The sequence below is a fragment of the Agelaius tricolor genome, unplaced genomic scaffold (genome assembly GCF_023055355.1).
Source record: "Agelaius tricolor isolate 1412-34295 unplaced genomic scaffold, bAgeTri1.0.p SCAF_5, whole genome shotgun sequence".
Lineage (NCBI taxonomy): Eukaryota > Metazoa > Chordata > Aves > Passeriformes > Icteridae > Agelaius > Agelaius tricolor.
Window position 1 is genome coordinate 43,995,801 of NW_027269265.1, and position 22,058 is coordinate 44,017,858.

The 22,058-nt window shown below is 38.9% G+C and overlaps 1 protein-coding gene across 1 annotated transcript in view; it reads right to left on the reverse strand.

Moving 5' to 3' along the window:
- Positions 1-5,089: 5,089 nt before the first annotated feature.
- The window catches only part of CD44 (CD44 molecule (IN blood group)), a 58,979-nt gene continuing 42,010 nt past the window's right edge, over positions 5,090-22,058 (reverse strand). Inside the window, 11 exon segments of the mRNA XM_071427622.1 lie at positions 5,090-5,548; positions 5,669-8,451; positions 10,511-10,589; positions 11,848-11,970; positions 14,896-15,081; positions 15,936-16,196; positions 17,477-17,569; positions 17,572-17,612; positions 17,614-17,638; positions 18,783-18,944; positions 20,468-20,659. Coding sequence (XP_071283723.1) covers positions 8,235-8,451; positions 10,511-10,589; positions 11,848-11,970; positions 14,896-15,081; positions 15,936-16,196; positions 17,477-17,569; positions 17,572-17,612; positions 17,614-17,638; positions 18,783-18,944; positions 20,468-20,659 — 1,379 coding nt within the window. The 3' untranslated portion in view covers positions 5,090-5,548; positions 5,669-8,234.

The following is a 22,058-nucleotide window of genomic DNA, read 5'->3' on the forward strand; positions in this document are numbered from 1 at the left end:
TGAAAAAGTAAATCTATCTGCTGCCATTTTGATACCAGAGCAAAAAGGTCCTGATCTGGCCTCATCAACAAGTGTTGTTAATAAATGCATTCTGCTAATGTAAAATTCCTCTCTCAAGTTTTTCCAGGATGCCCATCCCTCACATACTTCATGTGCACTCTGTACGTTCAAATTCCTTCCATAAAAGGAATCTGTCTGCTCTTCTGTTACACAGCAGAATGAAACTTTAAAATTAAAGGCTCGACAACAACCTGTGTACATTGCTTTTTTCAAAGCAATGTTTCTGCAAAATGACTTAAAATAACCAATCCTCACAGGAATTGGTTATTTTAAGTACTGCAATTATATGAAGCTGACCCTTCTGAAAATGCACACCCCAAAGGCTGATCCTCTAAGCCCTTGCAAGCTCCTTGTACCCCTTTTCTCCATGTCTGTAGCATTAGAGAAAAAGATGATTTCAGGAGTGTGGTTGTGTCTGGAATGTGTTCCTCTCTACAGGAAAGAATCTGCTAAAAGGGGATATAAAAGCCAGTGAGTTATGAATCATGGACCCATATTAAGAGATATTTCTGTATCTCCTCTAAGGCATGAAAGAACAACTGAGATAATACTTTGGGGTTGTTAGATTGGAAACAGTCTTCTCTTTTGTCTTAGATAGTACAGGTGAACAGGACAAGGTTATGAAACAAACAGGTGGCCCCAACGTGCAGTGCTTTAGGAGGGAAACAGCATTAAAAATTAAACTCACTTGGGCTGGGTTATTTGCAGCAAGCACCTGCATTGCAATAATGTACAAACACCCCAGCAGGGCTTGGTGCCATTTTGCTTCCAAAGCTGTGCAGGGCCCTGTGCAGGCTCCCAAAACTGAGGCAGCTTCCCAGGCCAGGCAGGTGACTGCCTGCTGTCTCACTGTGCAGCATGCAGTGGAGGCAGGCAGGAAAACAGATTGCATGCTAGATAAGGGCTTGTGGTCCTGTGGTTGGGGCAGGCACATTCTGTGGTGATAAACAAGATGTGTCTGTGTAGACAGATAAATGACAAAATTGACTGCTGCCCACCAAAACTACGGGAACAAGGTCTGGAGGAGCAAGGCCTCACACTCTTGGTAAGGCTTCTGAAGTACAGGGATGGGCATCTAGAAAAGCAACATAGGGTCTGCTTTACACAGTGTTGTGCTCTTCATTCTCATTTGTGACTGAAGTTAGAAAAATGTTCGCTTTTCATGTAGTCATTTGTAAAACAGATCAATCTCCCACTTGGCTGTTTTCTACTGGGGTGCCTGAAGAGGCTGCATGGATCACTCTGCTGTGATCCCTGGACATCACTGGAGAAACGCTGAGCAGATGTGCAAGGGAGAAAAGGCAGCTGACTCCCAGTGAAGTGATGGGAAAGAAGAAGGCTTTTTGCCTTCCTAGCATTTCCAAGCTAGGAAATGCACTCAAAAATCATTTCACTATTTCACCCAGGTTACTGATGTTATCTAAATTGATTGGATCATTTGAGTTTTGTTTCTGAACCAGGCTTCTTCCATTTTTGACCAGCCAGTAAACAATGGGCAGGGTTGATACTGCCCTCTTCATGGGTGGAGGGGGGAAGTCAACCTTCTTGAACAAAGGGTGAGTTAGTTTTTAAATCACTGGCTGAACAAACAAACATCCCTACCTTGAGTTAATTTCAGACTTCCACTTGATTAATGAAAGAAAGATTAACTAGAAAATAAACCACTAAAGAACTGCAGGGAAATACCCAAGAACTATAAAACTAGTGAATCTGAAGACCTACTGCTGGAAAACAAAACCTGCTGAACAGAGGAGATGCTTGTGAAACAGTTTTACAGGAAGACAAACTCCATGTACTTGCACACTAGGTTACAGACAAACAAGCAATGCTTGAACAAAGCCAAAACAGAGCATAATTTGTGGATCCAAAAAGTAAAAGGAGCCCAACATTTGCTCTGAGGATTGTATAACTGATGGCTGTAGTCCACAGCATGTGCAGGAGCATTCTTCTCTCCCTTGGTGTGCTGTTGTCAGCTGAGATCACTGTGTCCCGTGTGTGGGGCTCAGCTGTGATGGACTCACCTTAGATAAACTCAGCTGCAGGAAACTCTCTCCCTAAGCTAGCTCTGGTAAGGTGCTGCTAGCAATCTGCAGCAGCAGCCCTGAACAGGAAACTTGCTTTTTAAAAAAGTACTTTGATAAAATCTAAATCTAAATCTAAGTTTAAATGTAAATATAAATAATATAAATATAAACTCAGACTTTAATCACATCATGGGGCAGAACAGTTTATTACTGTTTCTTATAAGAAAAAATGGAAGTGTGGAGTCTCAATTCATGCAAGGGAAAATGTGGTCACTGAAAATTATCTAAGGGGTCTTTTTTTAGATTTATCCAAAAAAGAAAAGCCTTCTGTCCTGCCAGAAGCTAGGTGATGTACACATCATGACTACAAGTAAATATAGAATTAAAGCTAAAACTCAGCTGTACCAAAGCCATTTGGTATCAAATGGTACCAAAGAATTTATACACTTCCCCATGAGACTGGTATATGGGTGTTAAAACTGACTCCATCCTACCACAACTGCCCAAGGCAAGGCTTTCAGGTGCCAGGTACAAAACTTAGAGCCTTCAGAGAAGTGGAAAATGCCTTATTGCATCCTTCTCTGCCCTGGGTGGCTCTGAGAGTTACAAGGACTTCAGGACAAACTCAGCAGACCTAAAAGTTTCTGGATATGCAGAGTCTCCACTGCCTATGAGCCATGTGCTGATTTACCACTGCCAGCCTATGTACCCCTAATTTCAGCTGGGCCTCAGCTTCAGCACCAGCAGAAAGTGCACCTGCTCATGTAAATTCTAAGTGGGTGTTTGAGTGAGACTTTTCCTTAATTTTCAAAACAAAATGCTGGAGGTTTTTCTGGTAAATGGACTTAAATTTATGACATCTTAGATTTAAACAGTCTTCTTTTGGTGTAAATTTGCATATCTTTTTTTCCAGTGGGACCACAAATTACTTCTAAGAATTTCATTTTAGTACAAAGGAAAAGCTATACTATGTATTAGACATGGAGAATCTTCCCCCACCAAAAAAAAAAAAAAAAAAAAAAAACCCACAAAAAAACCCCAACTCCCAACTCAGCTTCTGAGAAAAAAGTCATCTTCTTTTTTGACAGTTTTTGTGGACGTGTTTTGATCCAAAACTTCGTAATTTTTAAAATTTTCTTTTAAAGAAAAACTAAAGACATTCACATCAGTGTTCAGTGCACACCTCTTTCTGGCAGAAAATGTATAAAGGTGGGTGTCATTCCCCCATTTTTTCATCCAGAACACTTTTTCCTGTAGAGTAGGAATAAATCAATTCCTTTTAATAAAACTTTTAAAATAAAAAGTCTGAGACTCCTTGAAGGTGCCACTCAGACAAAACCTTTCTATTGGTTGCTGGAACCATCCAGACAAAATTGAAAGGCTGTGTTTAAAGCATAGCTAAAGCTTTCACTGCCCCTGCTTTACCTGCACTTTGACAATAATCAACTGCCTTGAGGTCAGGAGAGCTGCTTTGATGGTGGATTCTCTTCTAGAGGTTTAACTTTTAAACACCCCTATGCAGCAGCTCACTTGGACAATGAGAAGATCTGTATCAGTCTTGCACTTGTTCATAACAGGAAGAAAAGCAAAGAGAAGAATTGTCCTGTCCCACCGTAAGAGGAGTCAGGGAGAATTCCTTTTGATAGATTTCTTGGGTGAAAATAATGCCCAAAAAGCAGGAAATACCCAAGAACCATTTATTGATAAAGGATATGGTTCTGACCAGAGTGGGATAGAAAAGAGACCAGAGAGGGAAAAAGGGAGAGAGTATCTGCTTTTATCTGCCAAGACTGCTCCCACAGCTCCATTTTCCAGGCATTTTTTTCCCCAGGCATCCTTGACACTTGGCATGTGTCAGGGCTTTCAGCACCTGTACAGTCCCTGCAGTAATTTTTCACCTCGTGTGTAATATATGTTAAGGCATAAATAAAAATCAAATCAGTCCCTCTCAGAAATGCTTTTGAAATCTTGCCTTTACTAACCTCACTGCAAAGGGGTGAGAAAGAGAAGACAAAAGTGCATTCTCTGTGCTGTACAAAGCAAACACACTGTTACTCATCTTGCCTAAATTTGCCTCTCCTCATTGCCACAGCTGCTTGCCCCCAGCATGGGGGATGCCATGCAGCAGGGCATAGCCACAGTGAGAAATAAGCTACCAGGGGAAAATTCAAAATCAGTTTGCAAATGAGGTGGTAGATGTAGAGGATGACTTGGAGGTGGGGGAGGTTCACAGGAAAAAGTTCTTTTTTCCTACTTAGAGTTGTGAAATATTTGAGTGCCAGAGTGCTGGGGGTGTTGAAGGTACTTTCCCACTTGCAGTACAGAAATTTCACTCTCCCTTTACATCCTTTCCCAGAAATTGTGCTCTCCCTCCCTCCTGAACCCCCCAGATTCATGCCCAAAACACCTTTGTACAATTTTTTCCACCCTTAAGGAACAGGAATTTTGTCACCCACTCCCACACAGCTGGAGCCACACCCCAGGGAACAGCCCTTCTCCTGCCACTTTTTGTCCTTTTCCCCTGCACAGAGAAGAAGTAGTCAGAACCTGTGGTTACCAAAAGGGCAAGTATCTTACTAATTAGAGCTCTTGCAGAGACTCAGAGGCATTAGACCCTTGAACTGTTTAATAAAGCTTAAGAAATAATTATTGTCTAATGGACTAATATAGCTTAAAATAAACCCATTAACTGCTGGCTTACAAAATACCCTGGGGTCTTTGTATGTGGAGGCAGAACACAGTTGTCAGAGGATTTATTTCCTTCATCTACAGAAAGAAGAATTAGGACCAGCCCTAACCAGAATGATATGTGCTAAAGAGACACTTGGCAGCTGTCTCCTAAAAATATTCCAGGCACAATGCTTCAAACTAATTAGTGCAGAGGTTGTTGTTATTGACAAGGGACACACAAAAAACATCCCTATCCTATGAAAAACCACAAAAGTACAATTTTGGAACTGGTATTGTGGAAAGGGGTTCACATTCACAAAGGTAGACATGACAGCTGCACATCCTTTCTCTGCTTTAATCAAATATTCCTTTTCAGAACTTCAAGAAAATACAGATGAAACAATCAGCCTGCATTGCTTCATGAAAATATTACATTCCCATAAAACATACAGAGACTCTCTTCAATATACTTGCTGCTTTAGACAGTATTCCACTGGTCTGGATCACATTTACTTGAAACTTTTCAAGACAAAGGAACAACAGAAGCTGATCGCAGGCTCCCTAGCATTTTTAGGAGAGATCCCCATTCTTCTTGGGCACCAAGCAGGGACAGACCAAGACACAGTGAGATTTGTCAGTCACAGCTGATTTGTCTGTCAGCACCTGGATCTTGCTGGGTGCTGCACTCTTCAAATGTTGGTTCAGTGAGCCAGGAAGGGCCGTCAAGATCTTTAACTGAACCAAGTTGTTGTAGCTGGTGTCTGCTTCTGGGGTAAAGCTGAGCTCATCACTAACTCCCAGAGCACCCGTGGAGCCTATGGGAGGCCAGCAGAGCACACAAGGTCACACAGCATTCACCTCAGCCCAGCTTGGAATTTGCAAGCACAAAAAATGATCACAGCACTCAACATGACTATCCAGGTGAAGACTTCTCTCCCACTAACAGGTGGACTTACATTTCATCCTCAGTGTGGAATCAGGTTTATTTTGGAAGCTGATTTTAAAGTCCGATGTGTTTTTAGCAATACTATTTCTAGTTACAATTTAGAGATGGCATTTTCTTTAATTCTGATTAATCTGTTAAATAAATATGCAAATATATCAAGTGCTCTATATAAAAATACATACACACAACAAACAACCCCTCATAATAAAAGCAAGATTAATAAAAATATGTACTGTATTATACATATGAAATGGCCATCTAGTTTCAAAACTACAATGAAACAATTACACATAAGTCACAGGACATGACCTAAAAAGAATCAGCATATATAAAATAATGGCATTGCCTCTTGAGCATCTCTCCTTTAAAAATATACAAAGAACCGACCCAGTGCTGCCTGTGCTTTTATAGCTACTGACTATAAGATAAATTACCAAGAAGTTTGCGGATTTCTTCATTTAACATCTGAACAGGGAGATGAATAATGTGCCACAGACTTTTTGGTTTTTTTAAAGAGAAGTTTAGCCTCCAAGACAGTGAAATACATTCTTCTCACTGAGACCTATACCCAGTTAGGATTTAAAGATTTTTAATTCTTACTCTGGGTCTTCCTTCTTAGTGGAATGAGTACCTAACAGCAGTTTAAACACAGCCTTCAGCAGATCACTTTGATTTCTAATGAGAAACAGAAAAACATTAAACAAAAATCAATGCACTGTTCACAGATGAAATATCTGACCTGCATAAAGTCAAAAACATCCTATGTGTACTTTAAAACATCACCTTGTCTTGGGACGTTTTGCCCAGGTGTAAATTGCCCTGAGCAGATCTGCCAGCAGATACCAGGGCACTTGAGCATTTCCATGAAGTACATGGGAAACTGCTGGAGGGCTGTGACTCAGAAATATAATCAACAGTCTGGTGCTTTATGTTCAGTAAAGATCAGTGCTAGCTAAAGTCAGTATTTAGCCAGCTGAATATTCATCCTTCCAACTGCTTCAGATGGAGAACATAACATAACATACTTTAGCAGAACAGTTTCAAAGACAGAGGCTATGGTCAGTGAGCAGAACTCCTGAACAGCCCTGCTCAGACCATCCACATCCCACAGCTGACACAGACCAACATTTTTCCCTGCATTTCCTGGGGGGAGTCCAATTAGAAGTTACAATTCTCCCTCCGTTCCAATAAGCTTTCTTAAAAATGGCACAGACCACTGGTAGTAAATAATTGTTTTCCTGACAATTCTTATCAATATAATGCACAGCATCATAGCTTAATACAAATACTTTACAGACACAAAAGGACATAACAAAAGCATGTAACAATGCAGCTCAGCTACTCTACTATATTACATGGCTGGGAAGAGTTTCCTTTCCTTTGCTTTGATCTTTTCTGTAGAAATTGAACTTCTGGTACCAAAAAGCAAGCAATGCTTCTTTTTGGTGTTTTTAAACAGATGATGGAAAAAAATGTAGATGAAATAGAATTCAGAGGAAATGAGCGAGATAATAGAAAAACAGCTTTTAAAATATCATCAATCTCGTATAATGTAATAGTTATAGGGGAAGAAAATTAATAGGCTCAGCATCTCCTTAGCAAAATGGAGAAGAATATAGAGACCTATTTTCAGGAATAAAATACTGTCAGCTTCCCTAGTGATCTCAATTGCTTGATTTGTGCATATGTGATAGAGCTGGGGTCATTTTGTTTTATTCATAATCTTAACTAACAGACTCATTACAAACATGCACAAACTTGGACCAATGAATGAGGTGGGAAGAAGAGCAATGAACACCTCAAAAACTGAAGGATAATTCTACAGGTTGCTAGGATAATAAAGAATAGAAGTTTATTATATTTCAGCTCATGTTTTCATGCCTTTATTACCCCTCCCGAGAAGACTTGCTGTATGTCCATAGATATTTAAAAATAGAGATAAATAAATTTTGTCCTTCTGGGTTTCCTTCGTTGCAGACCAAGCCACACATAATTATAAAATGTCACTTTTTGTATATACTGGCAGATTCTGAATGTACCCACAGCCATTCCTGGCTGGAAGGCATTTCTGAAGGATTCTGCTGTTGTAGACATTGTAGAAGATGCCTTTTGGGTTAAACTTGATTTTTTTTACTCTTGACATTTTTCCTCACTTATTTCTCTACCATGGCATGTTTTATACTTTAAATATCTGTAAGATGGAATGACTGGATACTTCTTTAGCTTCACACAGTGAAGACCTTCCATCTGGGGAAAAATGATGTAAACTTGTATGCCTCCTAACATCCAGGACACATTGAGAGTCCTCTGTGAAGGGACTGGGAACTGAAAGCATTATGCAACTCTTGGGGCTGTATTTCAGAAAGCACATGTCAATTTTTAAACTCAGGCGTCATTGCAAAGTGATTAAAAAGAAATAGAACTTATGCTTATGTTCAAAAGACATCAGTAGCATAGTGCATCTGTGAATTCCTGTTCAAGTTCCACATGATTTTGGTTTCCCCAGCCCTGATCTGCTTGGCAGTGTGGTACCATTACACTCCAGTCTTCATGTCAAACTCGTGATGATTTTGTGTTTCATTAACAGTCAGGAATTCATCACATGCTTGTGTTCGGTCATTTGACTGTTCTTTATGAACCAAGTGCACCATTTCTTGTGATTTGCTGATATCTCCATTTAATTCACTTGTCTTCCTGTCCTCCACTGCCCCTTTGCCATTGTTAATCACTAGCTTTTTCTTCTGCCCACATCTAGAAAGAAATAAAAATTAATTATTATAAATAGAGTATAACAAAAATAATAAAAAACTGAAGGTCAGTATTTAGGAAAAGGTGATTGGAAATTAATTGGAAATTAATTCCAATTAGTTGGAAATTAAAATTGTGTCTGCCAGTGCAGACTTACACCATACAAAATGTAAAGTTTCTCCATACCGCATTTTTTATTTTTGAAAGCATCCACCATTATATGCATAAAATTTATTAGGAGCTCACTTATCTAATTTATATTTACTGTTATTACATATAGCAATAACATTCATTACTGAAGGCTAGAAATGTTTTTCTGTCATTTGAATTTATCCACATTTATGAACTTTGTAAACAGCCCCACTATGGAGACACCTTCAAAATCCAGGCTTGGGACCACAGATTTGAAATCCACAAATTCTTAAGCAAGCAGAAAATCTGCATCAAGCTCTCACCTCATTAAACAAGACAACTTTTTTTCCTTTGTATTAGCAGGCCAAGCTTAGAAGACAACCAACAGTAAGGAAATATGGAGAACTATTCTTGCTGCTGTCTGCAGCAGAGCTCCTTGGGATGTTCAGGTAGGAAATAGGTACTGTGATTTTAAAGTTACACTCACTGCAGGACTGCCCAGTAAACTTTACACGTAGCTCTGAATTAAAACACACGCACACACACAATCTTTTAAAGAGTCACCAGTCCAAAGCTGATGCACACTGGTTATCATGGGCTGGGTATCCTTCAGCACAGTAAAACAGCACTACTTACACAGCTGTCAGATTTACTGTTTAGATGACTCCCTGGCTACACAGTGCTGGACATCCTACTTGTCCTCAAACAGCCTTGTGTAAAGTGAATATGCAGAGCCCAGCATGCCTAGGAGGGACAATGTGTCTGTGAAGTTGGACTTTTAAGTCCTTTCTACTTAAAGGAAGCATATTTATTCCTGAAGGACTGATTTGGCTGTTCAATTTTACTAAGATGCTTCTGAAATAGCATTTTTTTCATGCCTACTGACTCATAGATGAGGGTTATTTTATCTGAAGTAGCTCAGTTCACTCTGCTAATGCTACACACACCCTTGGGAATGATTTCCTGCTCTGCAGCCATAAAATGCCAAAAGACACCAGCAAGGAGCTGTGGAGCTCCACAGCCTCTTAAAAGAGCAGCTCAGAGTGCTCTGCAACCAACAGACTAGGAAAAATGTGCTCACTGCTTCCTGCACAAAAATCTCCACATATTATATGGTCATTCTGATGAAAAAGGAGTTAAAATCCAACATTCAAGTAGCAAAGAGTTACTCTGTTAGAAAGCTCAATTTTAACATTCAAGTAGCAAAAAGCTGTTGAAGGCAAGTAACCTCAGAACAGGCCCCAGAGAAAAGAGAGGTAAGAATATTATAGCCCATCCTTTAGGCTAGGATTTTCCAATTTCCCAGCTAACTTTGCACAGATAATTGCATTACTTTTCACTCCTCAGCTTCCTCATCTGTAAAATGGAGTACATAAAGCTACTGAGAGCTCAGAGAGCAATGTTAGCATATATGCTTGTGACTGCCAGCTGTGATACTGGCTCTTGTTCAGAAGAAACAGAGTAGCAGGTTTCCACAGAATCACTGCGATTGTCTAAGACAGCCCTTCACACTGCACACAGACAATGCTTTAATGGCAGAGGATTATTCCTGGCTCATCCTGTGGTTGTTACTGTCTGTGTTCATCTCACAACTTCCACTCTCTGTGACGATGATTTTCCCATTAATAACAAATAGACAGAGGGTAATCAATTTTCTGCGATCTATGTACAGTTAGTTTCCCTTTCCAAGACTAAACGGTTCATGCAGCTGCTGACTTTATGGGAGTGGTTCCAGGTGAGTGTGAAGGCTGATGTGTGACCTGTGCAGGACATTGGTGACCTGGGTCCCCACACTACAAGCCACAGAGCTTTGCAGAGGATGCTCTTTCCTGTGGTTTGCTACTCTGCTCTTTGAGAAAGCTTTGGAGACTCTCCAAAGGAAGAGAAAAGTGAGGCAGTGTGTTTTGGAAATGTAAAGGGGTGGCCTTACCTTCTGAGACTGTTGACAGCAATGCACACTGCCAGGATCAACGCAAGCACCACCAGAGAAACAACAATGATCAGCCAGTCTGCAGGGACAGATGAGGGAGGGCAAGAGAGCGTGTGAATGTATCTCATGTGGTTTTGCCATTTCACAGAACTGCAAAAACACAATCTCTTCTACTTCTCATAAGCTGTCACACTCTTTTCCTAGCTTCCATGAATGTTTGTCTGGTGTACAAAGTCCCTCCATGCAAATCAAACACATTTTCATCACTCAGCTATACACAGGCCAGCTCAGATTAAATACCCCATCACTGTTGTCACCTGCAAGCACTTTGGTGGGCATAGGTGAAGAGGAGCTGTTTCACTGATTTACTCCAATGGCAAAAGAAAAAGCTCAGCATGACACATCTACAATCTCAGGCACAGAAGCAGGATGAGTTTTAGCACATTTTTAGTAAAGCAGGTTTCACAACCTTCCCAGTAGCCTACTTTCTACTACAATTAGAGCTCTGCTACCATTACAGATGGGGGTCCTCTCCCAAGAGCTATGTCCTGTATTTTCTTTGTTTGAAACAACCTTTCCTTGTTTAACAAGACTCATACATTTAATTTGCAACAAATTACCTCTTCTAATTAGTTAATTATTAGTACTCCATGGTGAAAAACTGATAGGCATTCTTTTCGTAGCATGCTTTTCTTATAACTCCCTTCAGTTTTCCCTGCAAAGGATGAGTTCTTTAAAAGGTACTTCAAAGGTTACCTTCCCAAAATTTTCTGTGTGCTCTTCTCCATTTTTTTCCTGTGACTAATGCAATGCCTTGAACTGAACACAGAGTTCCACCTCTGGACATGCTAGGCCTAAGTACAGTGGGATAATAACCTTCTCTGTTTTAAAAATGACTTTACCACTAATAAGTCCCAGAATATATTTGCATTCTTTTGCAGTTGTTTCATGGTGTTGGCTTCTTTTTATTCTGTTTTAGTCTGCACACTCTCTTCTGGAGAGCTTGTCTCAGCTGTTATTTTCACTGAACATTCTCATGGATATGATGCTATGCATATAACTTTACTGAGTTTTCCTTGATTTAATTTCCGTTTATAAAAGTTAATTGAATCTTAATCCCATTCCCCAAATGCATGGTTTCTCTCATCTTAATATTGCTGAAAAACTATATGGGTTACAATATGCTCCATTTTTCAGACTACTTTTGAAATGCTGAATATGATTTGATCCAGAACAAAGCCTGAACAACTGCATTCGACCTTCATTTGCATCTCTTCAGTACATATGAAGACAATTCTGTCCTTGGATTTTTAAAACATTTGACTTCAAAAACCCACCTGGTACACGGGCCGACCTTGGTTGTGAATCTATTTTTGTTGTGGCGGTCTCTCCAGGGGAAGTTGTGGATTCATGATGTCCCTTGTGTGGTCCTTGGTCACCATAGACACTAGAGGTAGAGCCTAAAGAACAAAAAACCCCAGCCATTAGGCCACATATGCTTGATGGATATTTAACAGCAATGTATTAAGACTGCAACTTAAACAATGTAAAAATCATATTCTGGAAAGTGCATGCTGAAGCAGGTAATGAGTGTTTATACTGAAAATTATCACACAGACTATAAGCATGACACTCATCTGAACTATGGCTAGCTTTAGTATTTTGAGAAGCAAAACTCATGGCTCTCCCCTTTTGTCTCCCTCATTTCTATTCTGACACAGGATAAAACTGAACACCTAAAACTCTAATGCTGTCATAAAATTGAACAATAGTTCTCTGAATGCTTGTGACTTTGGCAGCTAGAGTGGGACTCTAAAAATTAAAAGTATTATTTTCCTAAAGAAAAAAAGTGTTCTCTGCAAACTTAGACATGGATCCTCTTGTACTTTTTAATAAGTTGTGTAATTTGGTTCCAAGATTGTACTAGATCTTAAATCAGTCTCTTATATTTTCTAAGCTGGTCATACTGCTTAAACTTTTAGGCAATTACATTCCAGGCCCATGCTATTACCATAAGGGTATCCCAAGTCTAAAATTATCAGTAGACTATAGATACAGTAATTTCATTATCACTACAAAAAATATATTACAGATCTCCACCTCTCTGAATTCTCCCAGACTCTAAGAAATTAAACACTAACTCTAATCAGCTGTAAAGTTCTTTTTCTTTATCACACATTACAACTAATTTCTGTCCAATATTTCTGATCTCATTTCCTAGTAACAGCTGGCAAATGCAAAATTGAGAAGCATGTTTTATTCCCTCTGTGAAGCACAGCCAGCAACCAGCTCATGAATTTTCCAGATGTTTTTATTATTTTTGTTAACAAGAAACTTATTGACTGGCATGTTGTTTGGTGCTATCTCACAACAAAGGACAGAGCACAAATTCAACAATGAAGAATCTTGATCTAGCAGCAAAGAAAGCTGACCAAGAGGGATCTACTAACTTGTCTACTCTACATCTCAGCAGATTTTTGAGCTTTTCCTCCACAAAACCCCTTAGAAAGGCATTCAGACATTTATTAAAATTTGTGTGCTTAGAAACCTGCTACATTTGCTGCTCCCCTGAGCACTGAGAAGAAGCAGCAAGGGTCAGCCACGTTCCCTGCTGTTCTGGCTCTGGGGAGGTGCTTGCAAGTGGCAGGGAGGGAACCTCAAAAGCCCTCTCCATTTCATTTTGGCAATATACCAGATTTTTTTTCTTTATGGACAGTTATTTTTTGTGTCCCTTCACTGGACTGACTTGTTATGCTGTGGACACTTGGACACTTAGTGTGGTCTGACCACAGCTTAAACATTGCTGTAGAAAAAAAAGCAATTGAAAAAAAGTGGTACAGTACATCAACCTATTCATTTGATCAGAGAACGCCTTTAACAATACATTCATGAATCTTTTCCATTCCATTTCACCTATACTGGGCAACATTGCAAATGAATGAACCCTTCAATAAGCTTTTTGATGCCAATGATAATGTCTTAGTAACTCCCATAAAATGTGTTCTTAAAATGCACCAAGAGAAGGCAAATGAAAAAAGGAAGAGTTTTGAGAAAATGGCCTTCTGAGCTTTTTGCCAGGCTACTGACAATATTCCCACTGAAAAGGATATTCCCACTAGAAAAGATTCAAACTTGTTCTTACAGGTTTTATGTGATTAAAACAGAAAGGTAGCAAACATTTTTTCATAGTGTGTCATGTCTACACATAAAATTAAGAAGGGAACTTAAATTAATTAAGTGAATAGGGTCTGTGAATTGAAAGAAATGTGTTTTAGTAGGAACACATTATTTAAAACAGATTTCGCTTTCCAATAAAATTCTGACAAATATCTATTTTGCATTTATAGTCCTATGCCTATGTCAAAATACTATAACCAGGCAATTTTGTTAGAGTTGAATTTACTGGTTTATACAAAATTCTTGAAAAATATTTAGCCCAAGTTCTACCTCACAATGTATTAATTAATACTAATGAATTATTAAAAGAATTAGCTTTCAAGTGTTTTCTGTATAATGCTGTAAAAATATAGGTACATAATCTTGTTTATATGCAATGAATGTCCACAGAGCATTGGTGAAATTCTGCTCTGGAATGGTTCCAAGAAAGTGCATGAAATCAGTGTTTGGATTAGCTGAATTGGGAAAAAACCCCTTACTGTTAGGATGGCTATTTGTGTGGAAACTACATTTGGGAATAGGGAAAAGTCCCTTAATTTCCCATGTTATTAGCACATGACCACACATTAAAAAAATACCAAAGCCTGTGTGTTGTACAATAGGCAAACACTGTTAACTGCAGTAACTTCATCAGAAGAATAGCCCTTTGAAAAACAAGGCTGTTCACAAAAGAAATGTCAGTTACAGCCCAGTAACAGCTACAACTAATCACTGGAAAGATACCAACAGCACATATAGCTAGGAAAAAAATGGTGTCACAGAGAATTACCTTTCTTTTGTACTTATTCAGGTAATTTAAAAGGTTACAAATGGGGAAAAAGTGACAGATACTTAAGGGTTACATAGCTGTCATTTGTGCCCAGCAAAAAAAGAAAGACAAAATGCTATCACAAATATATGGGCATGAGCAGAAAGTTTGCATTTCTTCATTTCAATAGTTGTGTTACCACATGCTGATAACAGAATATAAGAAAAGCTTATTTGCAAAACACTATTTTCAGCCTTTACCTAAAGCTTTTACTAGAAAGAGATACTATTTATGACATCTTATCAGCAGGTTAAAACCAATAACAAAACCCAAAAAAGGAAATCTTAATATGACAACCATTTACAATTATGCTTAGTACACATTTTTGGACAATAACCATTGTCCACAACAACAACTTACAGATGGATAAATGAAAATGGTTATAATTCACTGTTCTTACTGGTAGTAAGAGGAGTCTGCAAGGGAATAAAACGATCCTCAATGTCTGAAAAAACTCCAGGTATCCCATGGACATGGAAACCATCTGTGGTGTTTGCTGGTTCACCTTCCCTTCCAGGTACAGTGCCAGGCGCCAGCGGCTCCTTGGTTGCTTTCTCTTGGTCAGCATCATCCATGGACTCTATGACTGCCATGATGGTGGCATGATCAGGGAGCACTCACAAAAACCACCACCCACATCATTTCCTGGGCCACAGCAAGCCAGAAAGCACCTTCACCTTCCTCATGCAAAGCACAGAAGGAGGGGAGAAGACATGAAGGCCTCTCCTTCTTCTTCCACACTGTCACTGGCTTCTGAGAGACCCTGAAGCTCACATCTACGCTCAGCATGTTGGAGCAGGATGCTGGTGACATACACAGATCCCAGTGACAGAGGGAAAGGGGAGACCTTTAGAACAAGAGACTTTAGCAGCGACAACCTGACCCTGTAACTCAGGAGTTAGCGGCATTGCCTCTGTCGGTTTTGCCTGGCAATACACAGAAAAAGAGAAGTAAGAAACTGATGGCAGAATTTAAGGGATGCAGTTCTTCTATGAATGCACTGCCCTCACCACTGGGACACCACTGCCCAGTGAGGCTGCTGCTGCTGAGTTGCAGGATCAAGTCATCTGATTAGCCTGCCAGAGCACCTCCACCACACCAGTCATGGTGCCAAAGCATATCCAGCCTAATCCCACTGATGCACAAGAAAAGAAGATCAGGCTGGGGATTCAGAATCACCAAAATGCATGTCTCACAGAACATTTGGGAGATCACCCAAAAACATGCTTCAGCAAAGAAACCACCAAGTACACCAGCAAGAAGGAGCAAGGAGTCCCTTAGGCCTTGTTCACAGATCCTATGCCAGATTTTTCACTGCAAGTCCACACTAAGAATGAAGATCCCCAGGATGAGAAAGATAGTGCAAGAAGTCATCTTCAGCAGAGATAATGTCTCATTTCACACCAGACACGAGAAATGAGAATGATCCATTATTCTTGCTGGTACCCATCAGGAGAGAGTCATTACCAGCTGTGGTCACGCTGGCTGTGGTCCTGTGGAGGACTTCATCCCTGGGCGTATCTGTGGGATTTGTGATGTCCTCAGGGACCTGTCCTGGTTCATCATCTGAAGGCAGAGGTGTTTGAGTTGGCTCTTTGTGGTGGGCACCCTCAGGAGAGGAAGCAGATGTCACCACGAGGTGAGGTGCCCATGCTTCCTGGGTTATATCTTCTGGTGCCAGAATGTCAGTGGAGGCTGTGACTGTTGTGATGATGGCCAAGTTAACTTCAAAAACATTTTAAAAATGCACCTTACATATCACTCCCTCTCTATTTTTAGGAAACTCTACCTTTTTAATTTATTTGCCTATGTAGACTATGCAGTGAGAAGAAAAGCAGAACAAAACAAAGCCGCAAGCAAAGACTATCCTCTGCATATGACACACTCTTTTTGGTTTGCCTCTTCCTTCACTAATATTCACAATGCAGCCTAAAATACTGGTTTTGAAAATACCTAGTGAACACTGTTTAGAAGTGAGAAAACAGCAATATTATTTTCAGAATGAGTATAAGAATTCCTGTTCTTTCACAGGAATCAGATTAGAATGACTTAATTAATAACATCTGAAAAAACTGCAAAATCATACTTGGGTTTTTGTATTTGCAACTGACCTGTCAAACCTCATAAAGCTTGAAAACAGTGAACTGGGAAACTTTACAGAATCTCAATCATATTTAGAAAACATGAGCAGATGATAGAGAACACAAACTTTTTAATCTACAAACTATATTTTTAATCCACACAATTTGTAGTTTTCATAGCTCTCTGTCAAATCCTAAATGTTGAGGATTTAATAATCCAGATAAAAACTGATTTAGAGGTAGAAAAGTGAAAGGATAACAGCTAATTTTTCCTTAGAACATCTTTTTTTAGAAAATGCAGGAAGAAAAGATGCAAGAAGTTCCAAACAACTTCAGTGTGATAAAAAAATATCTTATTGTATTAAATAAAAAAGAAGTATTTTGAATGAGAATAATTTTAAATTGATAACATGCGGAGTTTGGGAATTTAAGTTAGAACCTTGCAGAACTACATAAACAAACTCCAATAAATTATTTCAAATTTTTATTTGAAAATTCTCTTATTTATTCTCTTAACAGTATTAAGAGAATATGTTGAAAAATTAAGACCAGGAATGACCAGACATGAAAAACAAGCATTTGCACTACCAGCCACCTCCAAAAAGCAACTGTTTTCACAGTTAAAAATACACCCAAGCAAAGCCAGGGGGCATAAGAAACAGGGCACACAGGGAAAAAAATATCCTTAAGCAGACAGGAATTCTTGTTGGGATATTCACATGCAACAAAATAAGAAAAAAATTTCCACTGTAAATTCACAACAAGAATGCACACTTTGAAGATGAGAAAGACAAGGAAAGAAGTCAGTTTCAGAAGAAATAATGTCTCATTTCACACCAGACGTGAGAAATGAGTACAATCCATTATTTTTACTGGAACCCACTGGAGGAGAGTCATTACCAGCTTTGTCCATAGTGGCTGTGGTCCTGTGGAGAACTTCATGCCCAGAGGCATCCATGGGATCCATGATGCCTTCAGTGCTTATTTCTGATTCATAATCCCCAGGCAGAAGTGGTTGAGTTGGCTCTTTGTGGTGGGCACCATCAGGAGAGGCAACAGTTGCTATGATGGTTTAATAACAGATGATTTAAGCACAGATTATTTAATAGCTGTGAATTCCACGTGTGTGCTGCTGTGGCCTTCCCATTACCATCCCATCCAAGCCTCCTGTTCCCCTCAAAGCACTGTCACCCTTTTCTCTCCACAAAAAGGGCAGAGAAGGGAGACCTTGTGTACATCATCACTGCTCTCTCACAGTTTTGGTGAGACATATCCATTTGCTGTTCTTGCCTGCTTTTTTACTTAATTAAAAAGAATCCTGAGGGCAGTGGACCCAGGGAAAGACACAGAGGCAGAAGTCAGAAGGATTCCCTGACCTGTATCCCAGGCTACCTACAGAGTCTCAGCTTCCTTGGCATTGTCACCTGCTCTCACAGTGTGTTTCACATGTCTTCTTGACTGTCAGTACTGAAATACTGACAGTCAAGAAGACATGAAGGCCTCTGCTTCTTCCTCCACACTGTCACTGGCTTCTGAGACACCCTTAAGCTTCACATTTAAGCTCTGCATGTTGGAGTGAGATGTTGGCAAAATATAAAGATTCCAGTGGCAGATGGAGAGGAGAGACCTCCAGAAGAAGAGATCACACCATGTTTTTAGAACACTATTTTGATGTTATAAATACCGTGTTATATGAGAATGGATTGCTGTGTCTTGCCAATTTTATAGATTCCAGCTTCTCATCATTGTATGAATGAACCAGAGGGATAAAGATTTCAGTAAAGTCTATGAAAAGAACACTCACCAGGTGAATATTCACAAATGGAATGGATTAACCTCTTGAGGTACAAATATGCATAAGTATGGGTTCGACTTTATGATAAAGACAGTCTGGCAGCACCAAATAGCATAACTTATGTAATGAGCTGGATGCAATTGCACAGCCATGCTCCAGCAAGGAATGAAAAGCCCTCTAAGTGGTGGTGGCAAGTAAAGAACAAATGTTTTATAAAGCTAAAATTGAAATCTTCTGTTTCACCAATATCCAGACAGGGCACAGAGAAAATTAATCACTCTACAGCTTCTGAGATTATTTTAAGAGATCAGTAATGACTCCTGTCTATAAGTTCATGCAATATCTTTCCAGGAGAGGCCATCTGAGAGACAGAAGTGACGCAACATACATAACAGACATTATTACTAGTACCTGTAGTGGAAGAGTCTCTTTCATGATTGCTCTCTCTGGAAGGAGTAACTCTATCCGTTCCAGCAGGCTCTGTGGCATAATCCTCTCCCTCATCCCAGCCTGGAGGCACCACTGGCTCTCGCGCTGAGTTGTTCTGTTTGGCCCCATGGCTCGGGACCATAGCTGTTATGATGATGGTGAAGCAATTATGAACTCAGCATATAAAGATCCATTTCTCCATTATTCTCCTCTTCAGTTCTTGTCTCTATGACAAGTCTTGCTCACATGTCTACTACATTTAATGGCAAAGAGAAGTAAAGTAGATTTGCTTCTCATCCTGGTTTATATTTAGAAAAGCTGCCAACTGTCATAAGTAGGACCAAATCCTTCCTCAAAATGAGCACATGCTTTTCAGAATCAAGTTGTGTTTATCTGAATCTTGCTGTCAAGTTTGTATTGTTGAATATTAAACCAAAATTCACTGATGCAGAATTTAAAACCTCAGACATAAATATGCAAGGATATGACCCATCAGTAAGATTTTAATCACATAATTTGAGTGTGTGGACTATATCCAATTTCTTCTCCTCAAAGTTTCACTGTTTCATTAGTTGCAGCATCTCCAGGAAAACACACAAAGAGGTGTGACAAAGGGTAATGCTAGGTCATGGTTCAGATTTGTGAATGGTGCACACAATGAATAAGACAGCATACAGCTGGAGAATATCTGATCTTGTAGTTATTTAGAAAAACACAATCCATGTCAACCAACCTGTAGATTTTATTACACAATCAAAGCAAAAGAGTACCCAAATTGTGTAAAAAAGCATAAACCTTCTTAACCCCTTCAACCCAATAAGGGGGGCAAAAAAGCAGGAAATTTGCCACAGTGTGTTACAATTTTAATTGCAATTAGGCCATTATGTATTGGTGTAGTAGTTTAGATTATCAGAGACCTGCATTTGATAATCCACAAGGGCAGATGATGACTGTGGTGCTTTCACTGTTGAGAGTGCTTAGTATAGCACATCTGTCATTAACTTGTAAGTTTGGTACACTCACAGGAACAGAAATTAAAATATATCAATTTTAAGTTACCACCTTTACAGCGTGATTCTATCTTTTATGTTTCAATTGATTCAACCAATGAAAGAGAGAAGCCTCTCTCTTATTCTACATTGCTTTGTTTTCTTCCCTTCATATTGCTATAGCTCAAAAGTGGGATGAGTAAACATTTTAGATAATTTTTTTTAGATATAACTGTCATTAACAAAAACTGGGAAAAAAAATCCCAGGGCCAAGAATGTCTTGCAACAGGAGAGTGAACACAGTTGCCAAAGGAGTGAAAAATGCAGCACACATTATTATTTTTCCTCTTAAGCCTTCTCTGTTTCCTGCAGACAAAACCCTGGCAGACAGCTTGTTGAAAGCTTGTGACTGCATGACACACAACACAAAACGTAGGAGACAGTTACAGAATTAACCTACTAGATGTCTTGACATACAAGACAAATAGAAGAGAAACATCCAGGAAAAATCTGAAGAACATACTAATTAAAAAATTAATAATTTAACATCAAAATTGCTGAGGTTTATTCACAGAACCCGTGTTATGGCCTCAGAATGCAAAAATGTGAGTAAAACATCCTAAAACTAAATCTTTATAAAATCCTGAAAATTTACTAAAATGTGACCTGCAATATTACCTGTAGAAGTTTCCTTTCCAAAATAATTTTCACCTGCAGTAGTAAATTCACGTTGTTCAATACTGCCAGTGGTATTTGCAGGATTTTGTTCTTGACTGATTCCTCCAGAATGAAGGCTGTGTAATAGCGGATGTTGGGTTGGTCCTTGCTGTTTTTCATTTTCACTTGTAACTAGTGCTGGTAAGATTGTGATTGAATCAATAATGATCAAAATACTCAACATCATCATATTATGCTTATCATCATAGTCTACATAACAAGGGTGTTTGGCTTTTGCGTTTTGGCTTTTTCTTGTTGTTGCATTTCATGTGAAATGAAAGATGAAAGAAAACAGAAGTCCTTTGGAAACCTGATCACACAAGAGCCTCACCAGGAGCACCAGAAGATTTAAATACACTAGAAAAGATCCCAATGACCAGTGGAAGATAAGAGATATGCGAGAACCAGAAGAGTTCATAGAAAGAACAGTTTAAATATTTCATATTTATCATTACAAACTTAACTGTTGAGTTTGTTTGTATTCTGTGTTTTTAAAGTAAAACACTGATGAACTTTTTCTTTTGAGTTATCTCAATTGCATAATTACAAAGCTGGCCCTAAGGAAATTGTAATTTCTTCTGAGATTGGATGAATTAAATAAGTAGGTTTATTTAAGTAGATAAGCATACTTATTTTGAACTCAATAATAATTAAAGCTCTCACCAATAAAATTAATTCATTGCTTACTCTTTAATTTGCTGTTGTTTACACAGCAGAAGATGCAGTCAGCTGAAGTACCACCACCATAAGAGATGTTCTAACAAAGATTTGGAAAAGATACATCAATAAACCTAACATAAGCATAAGAACTCAGCTGGAATATGTTTGCCTTAAGTATCAAACATTTCCATGAATGGTATATAAAAGTAAAGCTAAGGTCCTTAATCAGAGCATGCAAAGAATGAGCTGGATGTGTCATATATGTCATAAATTATCAGAGAGAGAAACTGTGCTATTTCCCAAGAAGAGAAAAACTGAAGGAATATTTATCTTCACATTCAGGCAATGAAATATTTGTAAAGACAGCGCTCATGCAAATGTAGTTCATAATTTTTAAATTAAACTGAACACATATACATTATCTTACAAAAAAGAGGTAATATTAATCAATGTATGAATACAAGTGATCTAACAATATTTCACCACTAAAAGACAAAAAGCATTTCTGTGTGATTACAGAATCTGTTCTAATGCCAATTGCATAAACTTCTGCTGTTCAAAACAATCTCAGAACCAGATGGACATAGAAAAATAGCTTGAGGATGCACTCTGTAGCTCTTGCCTACTGACCAGAACATTTTGGTATCTTGGTTGGCTACTGGCACTTACACTGGTAGCAAAATTTTCACCTCCAGTTCATCTGGAGGTAGTGTATTATCCTTTGTAGGACAATTTATGTATTGGAAACACTAGCTCCCTTTTTTGTCTTTTGTCTACAGATTTCACAATAGAAATTTTGAAGTAGAAAAAGGAATTTTTTTCTCACCAAAAGTTACAGACTTCTCTGTTTTATTGCACACTGCTGGCAGTGCAAATTTTAAAATACCAGAGA